The 17,639-nt window shown below is 36.9% G+C and overlaps 2 protein-coding genes and 1 non-coding gene across 4 annotated transcripts; 1 reads left to right on the top strand and 2 right to left on the bottom strand.

The window, feature by feature from the left end:
• The first annotated feature begins 1,593 nt into the window (after window positions 1–1,593).
• On the top strand, window positions 1,594–9,604 carry dcun1d5 (DCN1, defective in cullin neddylation 1, domain containing 5 (S. cerevisiae)). Of its 2 annotated transcripts, none has more exons than XM_032544957.1 (10): window positions 1,594–1,702; window positions 4,619–4,683; window positions 4,816–4,829; window positions 5,281–5,377; window positions 5,890–6,055; window positions 6,135–6,226; window positions 6,303–6,411; window positions 7,752–7,856; window positions 8,146–8,248; window positions 9,115–9,604. In XM_032544957.1, exons 4-10 carry the CDS (start codon window positions 5,313–5,315, stop codon window positions 9,237–9,239), a joined length of 765 nt encoding a protein of 254 aa, XP_032400848.1. In that variant the 5' UTR covers window positions 1,594–1,702; window positions 4,619–4,683; window positions 4,816–4,829; window positions 5,281–5,312; the 3' UTR covers window positions 9,240–9,604. The 2 variants fall into 2 exon arrangements, with proteins under 2 accessions (XP_032400848.1, XP_032400847.1); XM_032544956.1 differs by having other exon boundaries at window positions 4,787–4,829.
• A 485-nt stretch (window positions 9,605–10,089) lies between these two features.
• LOC116707498 (uncharacterized) lies at window positions 10,090–14,894 on the bottom strand. Its single transcript, XM_032544867.1, has 4 exons — window positions 14,223–14,894; window positions 13,938–14,088; window positions 12,811–13,222; window positions 10,090–11,790 (listed from the first exon to the last, which is right to left on the bottom strand). Exons 2-4 carry the CDS (start codon window positions 14,077–14,079, stop codon window positions 11,007–11,009), a joined length of 1,338 nt encoding a protein of 445 aa, XP_032400758.1. The 5' UTR covers window positions 14,080–14,088; window positions 14,223–14,894; the 3' UTR covers window positions 10,090–11,006.
• A 554-nt stretch (window positions 14,895–15,448) lies between these two features.
• Window positions 15,449–15,612, bottom strand: LOC116708362 (U1 spliceosomal RNA). Its single transcript, XR_004336654.1, has one exon. It is a non-coding gene; the product is annotated as a U1 spliceosomal RNA (small nuclear RNA).
• Between the last annotated feature and the right edge of the window lie 2,027 nt (window positions 15,613–17,639).

The following is a 17,639-nucleotide window of genomic DNA, read 5'->3' as shown; positions in this document are numbered from 1 at the left end:
CCGTATCAATATGCGCAGACCGTCACTATGGTTTTCCTCTCTCCTTATGTATGTATGTGTACGTAGCTGCAGCACAACCAATCAAATTAACAGGATTTGGACGTTTAAAAAAACGCGGCAAAGCTACAGAGCTCAGGGAACGAAATACGAAATAACCGCTCGAATATGCTTCCGCGAGTAATTTCTTTTGGCTACGTAGGTTATGAACTTTCGACTAAAAAACGAACTGCAACTTGTAAAACATGCAAGAAGAGAATATCGGATGGAGATGCCACGACGTCCAACTTTGTCCGGCATTTGAAGCTTCACAAAGATCGGTAGGTGGCACTTTTCTTTTGCTGTAAGATAGTTGACTTTAGCTAACTTCGTGTTAGCATGTGTACTCCGGGTTAAATTGGTGATTTACCATAAATCCGGTCCTTCAAATGCCTCCACAAATAATGTGCACCGTGTTAGCTCAGGAAGCCGGTGGATAGTGAGCGGGGCTCCGGAACAGAAAGCAGATTCTGGACCTGAACACAGGGAACAGAATCTCTCTGTCCCATCATGATGATGAGCCGGGTCTAGTATCATCTAAGGATGGTTGGTGTATTTGAAGACATCTACGTTGGGAAATTATATTGACAATATATTGTTTACTGCAGTCAGTGCATTAAGTCAACTGTTTTTGACTTAATGCACTGACCGGCGTGACTGTCACATGTCGCACAGAACCCATTTCCAAGTAATATAGCTTTGCTGGGAAAAAAAAAAAGACCAAATACAGTGACTGTCCCAAATAAATTTTGTGTTTAGAATATCTGTCCCATATTTACGGAGGACTGAAACTAACATACTTAGAAATAAAAGCAGAAAAATAAATGCACCAGACCTTCCTGAGTTTACTTGTGATAACTTCATTTATACTTATTTCATTTTTTGAAAACTATGATTGTTGTAGTGTTGATGTTTATTTATGAATAGAAGGAGTAAACTGAAGTCAAATGTAATTCATGAAAGGCTGTAATTTATTTTCTGACATCTGTTTACTTCTGACAGATTTGAAGAATACCAGATGAATAAGAGGATCACAAATGAACCTCAAATACATATTTTAAAAAGAACAAATGGTCTAATATTTGAATTTTATGTATAATTGCAAATTATTAAAAAAAAAAAAAAACGACTCGAAATGACTTGAAATTAAAGGTTCCTGACTTGAGACTTGACTCGACTTTGCCTGTCTTTACTTGAGACTTGACTCGGACTTGAGGACAAAGACTTGAGACTTACTTGAGACTTGCAACACAGTGACTTGGTCACACCTCTGATGATTAAGAATTGGTATTTTGGTTCCATTAATGAACGTGTGAAGGTTTCCCTAACACTTGTGCCAAAAATGAGGACGGCCCCTTTAAGAAACTAATGGAAGATTCCACTTCTTCTACTGCGTAGGGTAGGTGTGTTTTTTTCCACATTATTTGCTGCTATATTATTTTATGTTTTTAGTATTTATTATCTACTAGAGGTTATATCTCCAAACACAACCAATAAAATCTGCTATTTCCTGGTGGTTTAATCCGGTGATCAGAAGGTTTTTGTCTGTCTCCCCCGCTCAGTGATGGTATCGCCCTCTCCCAAGAAACGCCGGTACAGCTGAAGCCTCAGCACAGTGTGGCAAGCAGGTGGAATTAATTAGTCAGGCAGCGTGAAGCTGGACACAGTGAGTGTTTCAACACGAATTATGAACTTGAATAACTATTTATGAGTAATTCTTCAACATCGTTAAAGTCTAAAATATTATACTTTATGAAGTGTCTGTTAATAACCAACGTCACTAAAGCAGCTCTGCAACCCGCTGTGTGCTGTTAGCGTTAGCTTGCTAACAAAAGAGAAGCGCTTACCGTCAAAAATATTCATTACCCTGTTAGGTTTTAGCATGCCTTTTTATGTGTGATATTATTTAACTTTAAAAGACTTTGACTGACTATTTTCAAACAGCATTTGGTGTGAAATTCTGGGTATTAGCCGCCGTGACTGGCTAATTTGCTGCTGCTAACGTTAGCATTAACTGTCGTATTTGATTAAACGTTGAAACCTTAACGTTCAAACAATTCAAATTAAGAAAGCTATTAACAAAAGTGGCTGTTTATGTGACGTAGAAGTATTCAGATTTGCCATAGGCATCGTTTTAGATTACGTTTTCGGCTCAACGTTAACAAACACGTATTTGTTTTGACGTTTGAAACTGTTTCACAGACACAGATTTGATTTTAATCTGTCATGCTTTGCTTTGAGTAACATGATTTCGTTTTTGTCGGTTGACGTGTGTGAAATCTTTTCCGAACCAGCTTCAAGTCTGGACACGGTTCTGGAGGGGGGGATCCAGCTTGTGACGCAGTTCTTGTTCGCTGTTAGTGTATTTGTGATGACAGATGGTGATACGACCTGAATCAACCTGCTTCAATGCAGCTTAGAGGCATTAATGAGCAGAACAGCGATCAAAGCTTCTGCTGTTTCTAATGAAATAATGATTAGAAGTGAGCAGAGTACCTAAATATGATACTCAATTAAGAGTAGCGATACTTCAACATATTTTACACAAATAAAAAGTAGGAGTCCATGAAATTAAGAGTAAAAGGTTAGTAAGAGTACAAAAGTATTCATTTAAAAAGGCTATGTAAGTGTAGAGTTACTAATTAGAGAAAAATCTAAGATTGTATGCAAAATTATGGTATTAAATACAAATAATTAGGGCTGAAGCAATGAATTGTGATTGTAAATATGTTCTACCCAGAACTCCTCTAGCGGCATACCTGGTTAAAGTTCTGTAAAAAAAAATTTTAAAAATACAATTTTATATATATATATATATATATATATATATATATATATATATATATATATATTTCTATTCAATTATTAATCAGTTTATTAAAACAATAATCAACAGATTAGCCCTACACTATTGATGTAAAATTAAGCTTTTCACATGTTGATGTTTAAAGTATTTTTCTTTTTAGCTGCAAATTCATCCTTTGCCACAAAAAATAAAGCATTCACTTAAGGAAAGCAATGTTATTGCATATTAGACATTAAAATGTGTTATTTTAAAAAAAATTGCATTTTTAATGTATTTGTAATATTGAATAATAATAGGGATGCTCATATCAGGTTTTCTGATCATCCATGAGGCCGATCTCTGCTGATCACCTGGAATGGCTGCCAATTTTTCGCTTTAGGTGTAAATGGTACTATGTTATCTGGCGAAATGGAAAAATTATCTGGCAATAAATTCACCTAATTTAGACATAAAACATGCAGAAATACTTGCAGGCACAATGCAGCAGCTATTCAGTCAAAAGGATGACAGAAAATCCTGAAATCAGTAAAATATTTAACAGTAAGGCTCTCAGTTCTCTAAATTATAAATGATCAATTAATGTCAAATAATGTCAAGAAAAAATTAAACAGTCATTCAAAGTCAATTGCATGTTGCTTCAAAATAAACAATCTAGTTACCAAATCAAAACTTCCTGAGAGCACGGCTAGCTGATTAATACTGGCTCTGATTGGCTAGCTGATTAATGCTGGCTCTGATTGGCTAGCTGATTAATACTGGCTCTGATTGGCTAGCTGATTAATACTGGCTCTGATTGGCTAGCTGACTAATACTGGCTTTGATTGGCTAGCTGATTAATACTGGCTCTTATTGGCTAGCTGACTAATACTGGCTTTGATTGGCTAGCTGACTAATACTGGCTTTGATTGGCTAGCTGATTAATGCTGGCTCTTATTGGCTAGCTGACTAATACTGGCTTTGATTGGCTAGCTGATTAATACTGGCTTTGATTGGCTAGCTGATTAATGCTGGCTCTGATTGGCTAGCTGATTAATACTGGCTCTGATTGGCTAGCTGATTAATACTGGCTCTGATTGGCTAGCTGATTAATGCTGGCTCTGATTGGCTAGCTGATTAATGCTGGCTCTGATTGGCTAGCTGATTAATGCTGGCTCTGATTGGCTAGCTGATTAATGCTGGCTCTGATTGGCTAGCTGATTAATGCTGGCTCTGATTGGCTAGCTGATTAATGCTGGCTCTGATTGGCTAGCTGATTAATGCTGGCTCTGATTGGTTGTTTTTGACCAATCTGACAATGCCAGGAGGAGGCAGAGGAGATTATCTGTCTTATGTTAGGACAGCGAAAGTTTTATATATCTGAAATTTTTTATTTATTTAAGTTACATGCTGTAGCTTTAGGCAAAGGTTTGGTGTGAGAGTTCACTGGTGTGAACCATTACTACCAGTAGCGGCGGTCCAAGAGCGAGAGCAGAACCAGCGTCAAAGACTTAAATTATTTTTCTGGGTTATTTGTTTAGCTTTGACCGTTGCTAAATCAACTGCAAGCAAATCCCCTCTTTCTGTTTGACTTTGTATGCGAGTGCATTAAACAATGTAGCTCAGTGCGTAATGCAGTGTACTCTGAATTGGAAAGCTGCAGGTTTGATTCCGGGTTGAAACTCGTATTAAAATCTGCTGGATCGGGCAAGGAGCCCATGACAACTGCTTGCAGTTCTAGTTTTATTTTATTTTTTAGTGTTTTCGATGCCAGTAAAGTTTTGCTCGTTTGTGTGACAGATCATTAGGTCGACTTGTGCGGTCTGGCAGACATCAGTTACATTTCAGAAACGCTGGATCAGCTTGTAAGTCAGTTTTGTTTCTACAAAATAAAGTTTAGCCTTTTAATCTATTTATATTCTGAATTTTGAGGGTTTTCACTGTAAATTTATACTTTTTTAACTTCAGAATCTTGTTGATTTGAATGGACAAACCAGCCAGAAGTTTACAGGTAAGGACTAGATAAGATTTATTGATAATGTATTGATTAATTGATCGCTTGTTGAGCTTCATGCTAGTTTTTCAGGTGATCCTTTGAATACTAAATATAGAACTGGAATTTTATTGAGTCATTGATCACTAATATTATTAATTTTATTTACAGAATGACTATAAAAGCATTAACCAACGTAAAAACAAAATATAACATCTTACGGTCAAGGATGGTTCATTATTTGAAAATGCATGACTTAAACTTAAGTACATTTTAGATTAAGTTGTAACATCACATAATTTGTAAAATCTGCACACATGGAAGACTTTTTAGGATATTAAGTTGGAGAGTTGTAATTTGAAAGCCCTGCAGACTTTGTGTTCAAAATATTTGAGATTCACCTTGAATTTTCTGGAACAATCATCTAATCGGTTGTTTTTCCAAACTTTCTTTGTTTTGTTCTGTGCAGCTCAGCTAGTAAAGCCCAATAAAGGTTCCATAATGCCTGTGAAGAAGAGGAAACTACCCGACTCTGAAGATCATGGGCACAAGTGTAAAATTACCAGGTAAGATTTATTTCCCATAATGTCTGAATTTAGAAATCTTTTTTTATGCCTTTCCTTCATTTGTGTTGCTGCCGTTCTAATAATGGTGGAAAATCTCACTGAATTAATCAAATAAAGAGTTTATTATCACTGGAACCAGCATTTAGTTTCATACTTAATGTTGGAGCCAGAAAAACTCCTTTTGGTTTACTTAGTAATCCAGAATAAGAATCAAACATGGAAAACCAACATTTAGCTTTATATAAAGCTAAATGCAATAAAACAAGCAAACTTCAGATCCAGAGAAACTCCTACTACTTTATAAACTATCGACTACCTTTTCTTATTCAACATGGGGAACCGATATTTAGTCTTGTACTTTTACCTTTTCGTCTTTCTTTTGGTTTTGTTGTTTTGTTTGTATGTCCTTCTGATTCATGTGAAGCCCCATTGAACTGCCTTGTTGCTGAAAATGTGCTACATAAATACAATGACCTTTTTAGTGAGGTTTTAATTTGTTTTGGGTGTCGCAGCTTTCCTCGTCCTCAGGTCCGTGGTGTGAAGCCAAATGGCGCTGAAAGGCAGTTTTCCAGTAAAAAGTGCCTGGCTTGGTTCCACAAGTACGCCGGCCCTGAAAAGATGGTCGGCCCGGAAGCCATGGAGAAGTTCTGTGACGATATCGGAGTGGAACCAGAGAATGTGAGTCCGGCTGTCCGACGTGGATCCTGCTTACCAAAAACAGCTGGATCATCTGTGTCTCCGTTCACCTTCCTTCCAGATTATAATGTTAGTTTTGGCGTGGCATCTAGGAGCGTCAAAGATGGGATACTTCACGAAAGACGAGTGGCTCAGTGGGATGACAGTACTACAGTAGGTGCTTTTTATTTCACCGGTTTGGTTTTGGTTGGCATCTGATAAACGACGCTGCTGCCGCTTTGTGTTTCAGATGCGACTGCACTGAGAGGTTGCAAAACAAACTCGATTACATGCGCAATGAGCTCAACGACGCCACAGCTTTCAAAAATATCTACAGATACGCTTTTGACTTTGCCAGAGTAAGTTTTTGTTATGTCAACTGATTTTATATCCAACTGATTTTAGTTTACTATTCTGTAGTTTAACCTGCTAGTGGTTTTATTACATAATATTTGTTATTTCATTTCAAAGCGAGAAGAGTTAAAATGAACGGGGCGATTCTTTTAGCACATTTTTATTCGCTTGTCTGAATACTTTGTTTAAATAAAACCTTTAAGTCTTTATAACCAAAAACACAATTTTAAAATAAATTTTCTCTACCTCTTCTTCCAATATTAATATCTATCCGACCCAGTATTTAAAAAGTATATATTTCAGTATCTGTGACAATGAGCCAGATCTATTCAGTCTAATTCTATGCTTTATTTATTTATTTTACATTTTATTTAGGATTCCTAATTTCACTTTCTGAACCATTTGAAAAAGTTTGTTGCAGTTTTTTTTTAACCAAGATAGAAAAACTATTGTTTTAGCCCATTTCAGTTTATTTGTTTTAAATTGGCTCTTTTACTTCTCATCACACTGACTGAACAAACTAAAGTTGTTTTACATGTTTGACTAAGTTAATGAACTTATTGGTGAATCTAAATGTGATGTGCAGGTGCAGAGTTATCAAATAAGTTTGTAATTAAGTACATGTACAGTATGTCTGTGTTTAATAGAAATAACATTTTAATTTAATTCAGCTGTTTTTCTGTATTGGCCTGGTCAATACTAAACTGCAGATATCGGTATTGGTACCAGAAGTGAAAAAAGTGGGTCGGTGCGTCCGTGCGCCTGCTTTTAGTTCATCACACATCGTCTGATTGAAAAGGTGAAATGGAGCCATGATGCATTTAGATTAAATGGGTTATAACTTATGTTCATTAATACCCATAATGATGGGGAAAAAACATTTAGTACTGTAAATCTGACTTTTTTTTATTTATTTTTTTTAACTTAAATAAATTTTTGGTCATTCTAACAATTCAATTTTGTTGATTTCACATTTGGGAGCAGAAATTTATAAATATTTAAACCGGCTGCATTTGATAAATTAATTGCATGATTAATTAAAAGGAGCTGAATAATTTAAATTCAGATAAAACATTTTTTAAAGAGGATGAACTTGCATTATTATTATTATGGAATATATTACTTGAAAATGGTCTCATTTACTATAAATAATATGTTAAATATATAAATATTATTGTTTATCACAATAATTTAACTATTTTTCTATCATGACAGGCCTGTAAATGTTAGTTTTGAAGTGATGTGCTCAGTTTTCTTAAAATGAAACGTCACCTTGGCGCTCCTGTTGGCTCAGGTGAGGGGGGTTAATTGTAACTCAGTTAATCGGATTTGTGTCTGTTGCTAGGATACGAACCAGAGGAGTTTGGACATGGACACGGCTACATCTATGCTGGCTCTGCTGCTGGGCAGAACCTGGCCTCTCTTTCCCGTCTTCCGCCAGTTCCTGGAGGTAAACTACCCTCAATCTAAACGCCTGTGCCTGCCGACCACCTGTAGTTTGTAGGATGAATCGTTTATCTTCTCATAATGACGAGAGAAAATGTTTCTGCTGGAAACTTTGGCTCAACTTTCCTTTGTAAACATAACTGGACAAGAAAAGACATCAGCCTGCTGGATAAATCAGATATTGTCAGATTATTTCAGATGGCTCAGCTTCTAAAAGTTGTTTAGCTTTTGTTTTTAACCTGGACTCTTAAAATATGTTTCTCAATAATGACGGCTTTCGTTCTCTTCCACAGCAGTCAAAGTACAAAGGCCTGAATAAAGACCAGTGGTACAACGTTCTGGAGTTCAGCAGGACCATCAACAGCGACCTCGGTAACTACGACGAAGACGGAGCCTGTGAGTATCCGAGAGGCTCACCTGCAGCACGGAAAACGACTGAAAGGAGGAAACAAACTATCTATTTAAATATATATTAAAAAATAAGAGTATTAATATTTGGCATGGAGATCTCTAAATTCTGAGTTTCTAATTTGGTGATAATTTTCCAGACCATTGTTGTACAAATCTATTGTGGGTTTTTAAAAAACTCTATAAATATTCAAATATTAATCTTTACATGTTCACTGATATTGTTGTAGTAATATTACAACAGTTTGTTCTTTGGTTTTCAGTTTCAAAATAACCACAAAAGGTGAAAAATTGGGTGGCTTTCTTGTTTTAAAATAACATTAGAAAAAAAATTCCACAACTAAAAAAGGTTTAATTAAAATTAAAAATACATATAATTTTATAATCTCCTGTACTTTCTTCTTCCTTCGTCATTTCTGGTATCGCTGCATGTTAAAGAAACAATATTGTTTAATAGCTGAAGCAAAGATCAAACACTGTTTTGTTTTTTAATTATTTTGATTTTCCGTTTTATTATTTCTTTGTTAAAAATATATTTTAAAAAAACAACACGGTTATTTTTTTTCTGTTTTGAAACCAAAGAACAAACTGCATGGATTTGTTTGGCAGTGAGACACGAGGAAACGACGCTAAAGTTGAGATGTTTTCTGCAACATCAATAAAATCACTTTAAATCGCAGGATGACAGAAAAGTGTTAACTTTCTAAAAACTCTACTGCCACCATAAATGGGGAAAATGAGCAGGTTGGAAGCGCAGGACTTTAATTTGTTGAATCGTCGTTGGGAACCTTTTTGATTTTATGTGGATGTTTAAAACAAAGCGCAGTGACTGTGCGGACGTTTGTTTCCTGCAGGGCCCGTGCTGCTAGATGAGTTTGTGGAGTGGCAGAAGGCGCCGCCGGCATCGCAGCGGCCGCCGGGCGTCACCACTAAAAGGGAAGGAGAGCGAAAACTATCTGCAGAGACGACGCAGCTCTGACATGGTCTCACCAACACAAATAAAACCGTACATAACACAAAAACATGGACTGAAGAATCGTCGCTGTGGACTCTTTACTCCTCACCTCCAGACATCGTCTGCCACTGATAAGCTGCTGCTGGGAATCCTTCCTCTCAGTAGAAGTTACTTTGTTTTCTTTGCGTTGATTTGGAGAAGAACGCGTGGAAACAAAATGAGTGGAAGGAGTTGTGAAATTGTTTCGCTTTTCTTGTTTAGATGTTTTCACTGTTATTAAAAATGAGATGAAAATAACAAGATGCTTCTCCCTAAATGTTGAAACATGAAGGTTTATCTCAACCAAGCTTGTGCAGCACATTAATCTGAAATACATCCTGGAAAACATCTCATATTTTGCTTTTTATATTGATTCATCTATAATTTTACATCCTTCAATTAGACAAGGTTTAGTAGGAAGCTACATTTTAAACTAGAATACTCCTTGAAGAAATGTAGTTTAATCATTGCACTTTAAATTATATTAAATAACTTCATTATGTGATCTATAAATCCTTTATTTTACAGCTTTTGGATCAGGCTTTCCAAAGTTTTTGCTCTGTGAGCCAAAATCACCAAGTTGAAGCTTTTAGTCATATTTTTTTCTCCAATTAAAAAAAATGGTACATTTTATTGTAAATATTTCACTTTTGTGATTTAAACATGCAGTACTTTTTTTAGAATAAAACAGAATTTATTGTAGTTTCTGAAAAGGGTCTTGGATGTTTATGATGGCTAACAAAAAGGTGTACAGTTTTCTAACTTTATGGGTGTTTATTTCTTGGTCTAGGAAATGTTTTCATATAAATGAAAACTTTAAATCCATTCCGTTTTTAGTCGAATTTAATAACTGGATGCCCAAGTTGCTGAATGTTTGTGGCCCGACTTACATTGTTATACAAATGACCAGAAATGTTCTAATACTTTCTAGATTTCGTTTAACCACTTAGGTTAAAGTGTTTAGGGAGTAGAAATATATTTAAAAGCAGGTATAGTTGGTGAAAATATTTACTGTGAATACTTTCAGTAGCTGTAGCCAGAAGCCTGAATCTGAAGAGAAAATTAGATGGTCATCCTGATATTAATATGCTTTTAACAAACCAAAAACTTTTAATATTCTCACATTTTAAAACTCTTATTTAATTTTACTTTATTATAGTAAATTTGACTTTTCAGACTGAAATTTTCTCCGTTTCAAAAGTCAATTTCTCAGAATAGTCTCAAAATTTGAGTTTTTTGGCAGAAACGTAAATATTTCTGCCAAAATATTTCTCCTTTTTTCTATCTGCACTAGTCCTGATACGCCATCATATGATCGGTAGTCATGTTGAAGCAAATATGTGGGCATATTGGCCGGTTATTTATAGCAATTATATTGCGCGGGACCTAATTGTCCGTTTTCCCATGAACATACACAAAAACATTTTCTCAATCTATTTTATTCTGATCTTTTTTCATAAATAATGTTTGTGATATTAAACAGCTTCTTTGTGAGTGAAACACCAAAACATACAAACATATAAATTTTAAGATTTTTTATATTTATTATATAGTTTTTCTGGCTATATGCGGTCTAGGCCTCAAACTTTACATCGCCTCCATTTTGCACGACCTGTTCCGGAAGTATAATCCGTACCATCAGCTAATTTGCGCATGTGCTAATAAAGGGAGGGTAATTTTATTCCTTTTTTCTTATGTACGTCATTGTTGTAAAAATAAGGTGATAATGATTGAAACAGAATAACACGAGTCTTAAATGTCCATGTGGAAGTGCTGCTTCTCCTCCTCTGGCTCCGTCGCCTCCATCGGCCCCGTGGCGGCCGCCGCCATGATGGCGTTCAGGCGGGTCAGAGACCGGGAGCGCTGCCTGGGCCTGGGGGCCGGTTCAGGGGCCTCCGTGTCCGGGAGGTGACCGAATCGCTGGCCGTCCTCATCGTATTGGTACAGGCGGATAACGCGGCTGCGGCGCCGAGGAGAACCGGACGGCGGCTCTTCTCCTTCCGGCTCAGCTTCCGCTTTGACGCTCCTCTCCTCGTCTGTTCCTGCGAATTCCTGCTCCAACTCTCCACTCTCGTCTGTTTTTTGTTTTTCTTCTTCTGCTACCTCCTCCTCTGCGCTCGCTTCTCCATCCTCATCTTCCTCTCTGTCTTCTGTTTCACTCTCTTCATCGTCTTCCTTTTCATCTGGCTTGGCGCTCTCATCTTCCTCCTTTGCTTCACCATCCTCTCTGCTTCCGGTTTCCTCCTCCGTCAGGTTGGAATCACATCCTTCCAAATAAGCAGTTCTTTCCGGTTCTTCTTCTTTTTTTTCTTCTGCTTTGAGCCGAAAGCTCCGCATGGGTTTGGCGGGTGGAGACGGGGTTGAAAGCGGAGTTTGTGTCTCAGCGGTTCGCCAGAATCGGGAGTCACGGGGCGTCGCTGCCGTCCTGCAGGCCTGGTTGTCGTACATGGGTGGCAGGGTTGCCATGGTAACCTGAGAGCCGTCTGGTTCGTCAGGTTGACGTCTTCGCTGCTTTGGAGCGAGTGACTTTAAGCACCTGAGTGAAGAAATCCGTGTGAATTGGTAAATATGTTTGATTTAGTGGTGAGATTCGATTAATTGCAGCGTCTGTAAAGCCATATATTAATGGAACAAGTAACATTTCCAATTCAGAGACACATGATGCTAAATTATTAAATGAACAGACAAATAAGCTAAAAAAAACCCCAACATATTTATTGTTTTTAATCTGGTATTCAACCATTCGATTGGTGCAAAGTTCTTTTCTATTTGGACTGTGGATGCTGACATTAGCTTGAAGATGTCTGTGCTGCTGCATCCTGTTAGCATTGAGATGCTACTTTAGCCTTGGATAGCTTCGCTGTTAGGCTAACTCCTTTTAGCACAACTTGAACGCAATAATAATCTTTTCTCTTCCAGATCGCTTTTTAAAGCTAAACTTAACTGTCAGTGGGTCAAAAGAATCCATTGCTGCTGTTTGGGATGTCACTTGTGCATCAAATATACAGGCCTACCGGAAACGATCGAATAAAAAGGTTCCGGTTGAAAACCCATATGTAACAACAAAATGCGATTAATTGCGTTAAAAGCTTTATTGTATCAAAATCAAAATGTAAAAGTTCTGGCTCTAGTTCCATTTATTCAGTTCAGCGTTATTGTTCTTTGTGCAGCTTACAGTAATATGCATAACATGGAAAAATGTCCAATAAGTTAAATAATCTGCCAAAGGAACTTGCATTTTTTATCAATATAAAGGATTTGTTGACTTAAAACAAGCTCATGTATGTTGCTGAAAAGTTAGTGGTAAGTTAGTTTTGTCCTATTTCAAATGTACTAAAATATTTCACCAGAAACTAAAATACTTGGTAAGATTTGGTGTTTTTGCAGTGAAATTAATTCAAATACCTTAATTAGCAGCATCTGGTTCTTTCTTTAGTTTTTCCTACACAGTATGCAGATTTCAACTCAACTTCTGTCCTTTAATCAAGTCCTTATCCAGCAGAGATGTATTTTTTGTAGTGTGGGATTGTCATACCGATTAAACTTCATCACCCACCTGAGAACAGGAGTCCGTGACAGAGCTCCAGCGCTGAATCCCACCACAAACGTCAGGAGCACCGATGCAGCCACGGCTCCTGCAAAAATCTCATCTGGAATCACGGCTTCCCTCTCGCCTGGAAAAGCTGCATTCCTCCTGAACCGGCGTGCAGCACAGCCGCCGCCGCCGCCGCCGCCGCCGCGCCCGTCCTCAGCCTCAGCCGCCATGTTTTGGTCCACATGAAGCTCGAAGGGCCACAGCGTGGATCCCTCCGCGTGCCGCAGGATGCAGTAGTACAGCCCACCATGGTGGATGCTGGAGTTTGGGATAACGAGGCTCCCATCGTGGTGCATAAACACTGGGTCCAGTTTGGACTGGGAACCAGAGCTCTGAAGGTCACCGAACGGCGTGTGCCAGAACTGGACCACACCTAAAAACACACATGGAAATACACATGAAGAGTTTTAAAAGTTCACATCTTCAAATAAAATCTCTATCCGCCATAATGTTGAAGATGGAAACAACTGCTGTAGTACGTTACAACACTGGATAAATGACCACAAATAATAAAATAAAACAGTTTATCTCTAAGAAAAGTAGTTCATTGTAAAACCAAACCTGGACAGGATTATTCTAACCGGTTATTCAAAAAGGACATTTGTGTCCTGAAATGTCTGAAATTAATCTAAAAATTTCTGCCTTTTTAAAAAAAACATTTTTAGCATTTTTTCAACTTTTAGAACTTAGAAGTTTTCTTGTTTTTTCCAGAAAATGTCTGAGATTAATCTTAAAATTTCTGAGATTTTTGGTGAAAATGTACCTGTTTTTTTTTATCTACTATGGTCTTAATACACCATCTTACTGTTCAGATCCCATCTTCACCTTCTTCACCATTTCTTTGCAGAAAAGGCAGCAGAGTTATTGATAATCATCTAGCATATATTTATCTGTATATTTTTCAACATTTCTGTGAATTAAATAGGAAAAAGCAGCTGAAATATTTTTATTGCCTTTTTATGCCTGGTGATTCGCAGCTCAGAGTTAAATGGCTCAGTAATAAACATTCCTCTGGAAAAAATGAAAACGCAACCTTCAGAAACCGGTAGAAACATTTAACAACACCGCTTTTCGAGAGTCTTCTTCACCTCCATGTTCTCCATCACCGCAGAGTAAAATCAGCTCTTCGGCTGGTTGACCTTTGACCCAGCAGGTGGAAGCAAAAGTCACCGAAGCCTGGCTCTGTGGGTTTAACGAGGCGGCCAGAAGAGCCGTGAAAATCAGCCACATTGTTCAGACCTGCGGGATAAAACAGACGCTTTTATTTAACGCTTCGCTGTCGACTCAAGATCCTAACAGAAACAAAAACTTCATAATTTTTTAAAATTAACTGGCAGGTTAAATGTAGAATATGTTGCTCAGATTGGTTTTACCTGCTTCTGGGTTTTCTGCTGCTGCTGCTGCCTTCAAGTAGAACAAAAAGTCACAGCTTTAAAATGAAAGTTTAATCCAGAATGAGCTGTTTGAATTTAGCATCGTTTGGCTCCATCAGGAGCTTCACCTGGTTCTGGTTCCTCTGCGGCCGAAGTCGTGTTTCTGCTGCGGTTTCCTCCAGATGAGAGTAAAGTGCAGCTCCTCACATGACGCTGGGATGTTTCCTCTGCAGATGTTAAAGATTAATAGCATCAGCTGCTGTTTCTCTGCATCAGTGGAGTAAAAACACACCGTTTCACTGTTTCCACATTTTATTTAACACCCACTCAGAAGGAAAAGGCAACTTAGTTACTTAACTGATTAATTGAAAGTAACTAGATTGCTTGATAAATTGGAAGACTATTATTATTATATGCCTAATGCAGAATGAAAAGATTTTATGCAACCTAGTAGCAGGGCCACATTAAGAAAATAAAGAAATAAAATTATGAGAATAAATTCCTATAAAAACAAGGAAAGCCTCATGACTTTAATTTCGTAATATTTCTGCTTTATTCTTGTACAATTTATTTTTCTCATAATATAATGATTTATTGTTGAAATATTATGACATTATTTCCATATTACATTGACTTTATTCTTGTACAATTTCATTTTTGTAACATTATGACTTTATTCTTGCATTATTATAACTTTGTTGTCATGTTGTGACAACATGTCTTTATTCTGATGTCGACTTTGTTCTGCTACAATTTTATTCTTTTAATATTATAGTTTTATTGTATTATTATGTCGCATTTTTACGGCTGTTGTCATACAACATTTTACTGTAATATTATGTCTTTATTCTTCAGATGTTGACTTTATTATATATATATTATAACCTTATTCTCTCACTATTTTAACTTTATCCTCATGACATTCTGACTCATAAAAGCTTAAAAACATAAAACAGGAAACCTTTTTTCTGCCTACGGTGGCCGTAATGCGCCATCTTACCGGATCTGACTTTACAATGTCAGAAAACCGTAGTTTTAATAAGGGAGGTGAAAAATTAAATTTTTATTATTTTTTTCTTGGAAATGTAAAATTGGAGAGCATCTGAATTATTACGTGAACTTTGTTTCGTACACAGTTGAATCTTTATGAGCACGGTCTGTACAGCTGCCAATTCATACACATAATATATTATTTAAGTTTAGATATTTTTCCATGAACAGTGAACCAGGGGAGAGCGCGAACGCAGTCCCCCACTACCAGAAATTATGCAGTCGAGATTCCCACATTTGGGGAATTCGCAGGGGTCAGCACAGCCGGAGTGCAATGGCTGAGCCTCACCCTGGGTGAACCACCTTCATGATCATGGTATCTCCCCTGCCAGGTAAGTATGAGTTGCTCGGCGCTCACGCCGGGATGTCTTTCGCAGACATACCGACATGACTCACGGTGCCAACACAGAAAATAAATTGAACCAGAATCAGGACGCTCTCGTACTACACTAGCTAAAACATACAGGAGAAACTGGGTTTTAGAAATAAAAAACAGAAAAATGTTTAAAAATGTTTATACATAACGTTTGATTTATTACCCACAATGCAACGCTGCGCTACCCTAGCCAAAGCTAACATACTTTTTCTGTTTTTAATGTCCTACAAAACATCAAATACAAAATATGTTAATTAAAATAAACTAATCTCGTCGTATTTTTTCCTTGCCGTCATGTTAGAATACACAATGTAAAACATACAAGCTTTTTAAATACACGACTTCGTGTTTGCTTCCAGATTTATGTTTTGCTGCCATCTGCTGGCAAATAGAACTTAATTCTATCTCTGAATTGTGTGGAAATACTCAAAACATGCTTACTGAAACACGTACAGAGTATAAACTCGAAAATTTATTTTAATAATCATCACCTGACCTATTTGGTGCACAAAAATGTGTATGGATAGGACGAATAACAATCAGAAGGAAACAGACTGAACACTGTTTCCCTCCTAAAACAATGGCCCAAGTCATTTTTGCCAAAAGTGATTTTTGTTGTTGTTGTCAAAATCACTTTTGGTAAAAATTGACACAAGTTATCATGTAAGAACCTCACGATATGAAGACTGAATATGGACACGAAGAAGAGGCCACCATCAAAACTGTCAACAGATGGCGGTATTACCTCGTTCAAATAATTCACTTTTTATGGTCTTAATACGAACTTTAGTTAATTGGCGCCACACCTTCTAATTCAATGGGTTTTCTTTATTTTCATGACTATTTATAAGGCAAGAAATCCCACTTATTAACCTGACAGGGCAGGTTGACCTATGAAGTGAAAACCATTTCAGGTTTCTACCTCTGGAAGCTCATCAAGAAAATGCAGAGTGTGTGCAAAGCAGTAATCACAGCAAAAGGTTGCTACTTTGAAGAAACTAGAATATAAGGGGTATTTTCAGTTGTTTTACACTTTTTTGTTTAGTGCATATTTCCACATGTGTTATTCATAGTTTTGATGCCTTCAGTGTGAATCTACAATGTCAATAGTCATGAAAATAAAGGAAAATCATTGAATTAAAAAGTGTGTCCAAACTTTTGGTCTGTACTGTACATCAAAACTTAATAAATCCGCAGCTCTAGACACATTTTATTTAGCTCAGCTGAGGGAAACATTGCTCTTCAAATTACTTTAGATCTCTAAACTGTTTGCCCCAAAGGGCCAAAACGGACAAATTTTAATTACTAACGGGCCACAAAATTCATTAAATAAAAAAAAGAAAATAATGATTTATGAGATTCAACTGACATTTTCCAAGTTTTTTGGACCATGAATCATTTTCTACTTTGTTGGCCAAATTTTTAATCACTCTTGATTTGTGGTCAGGGGCTGAACAAAATCATTTCAAGGGCCACAAATGGCCCCTGGGCCATACTTTGAGCACCCCTGCCTTAGACTCTCACAGGTGGTTAGTTCTAAAACAAGAGTAACACTACTTCAACATTTCTATTCAGATAAAAATGAAAAGTAGTCCAAGTGATTATTCGAGTCAGAGTAAGAAAGTTCAAGCTCTGAGTAACTCATCTGATAATTTAGTTAATGTTTAAAATGATTTCATCAAACAGACATAAATAGTAAGATATGAACATATTCTGGGTTTTGTTTTGTTTCGTCTTCATTTAGTGAAGCTACTCACAGTGGATGAAGTATTCAGAAACTTACTCAAGTACAAAAGTACATTTTACTTCAGTAAATGCCCCGCCTCTCTTCAATCTAGATTTTTTGCTGTAACATTCAGGACGGCTCTGTTGAAAACACAAACGGCCAAAATATTTGTTCTAACTCTGTAGGAAATCAACATAATGAATAAATCGATGTTATAGTAGCTCAAAACCTAATTTCAGTGGGCACACAGCTTTAATATCGAGGT

Source organism: Xiphophorus hellerii, chromosome 18 (assembly GCF_003331165.1).
Source record: "Xiphophorus hellerii strain 12219 chromosome 18, Xiphophorus_hellerii-4.1, whole genome shotgun sequence".
In the NCBI taxonomy this organism is placed as follows: domain Eukaryota; kingdom Metazoa; phylum Chordata; class Actinopteri; order Cyprinodontiformes; family Poeciliidae; genus Xiphophorus; species Xiphophorus hellerii.
The sequence above is the reverse complement of the archived record's forward strand: the minus strand, read 5'-3'. Positions and strand labels throughout refer to the sequence as shown.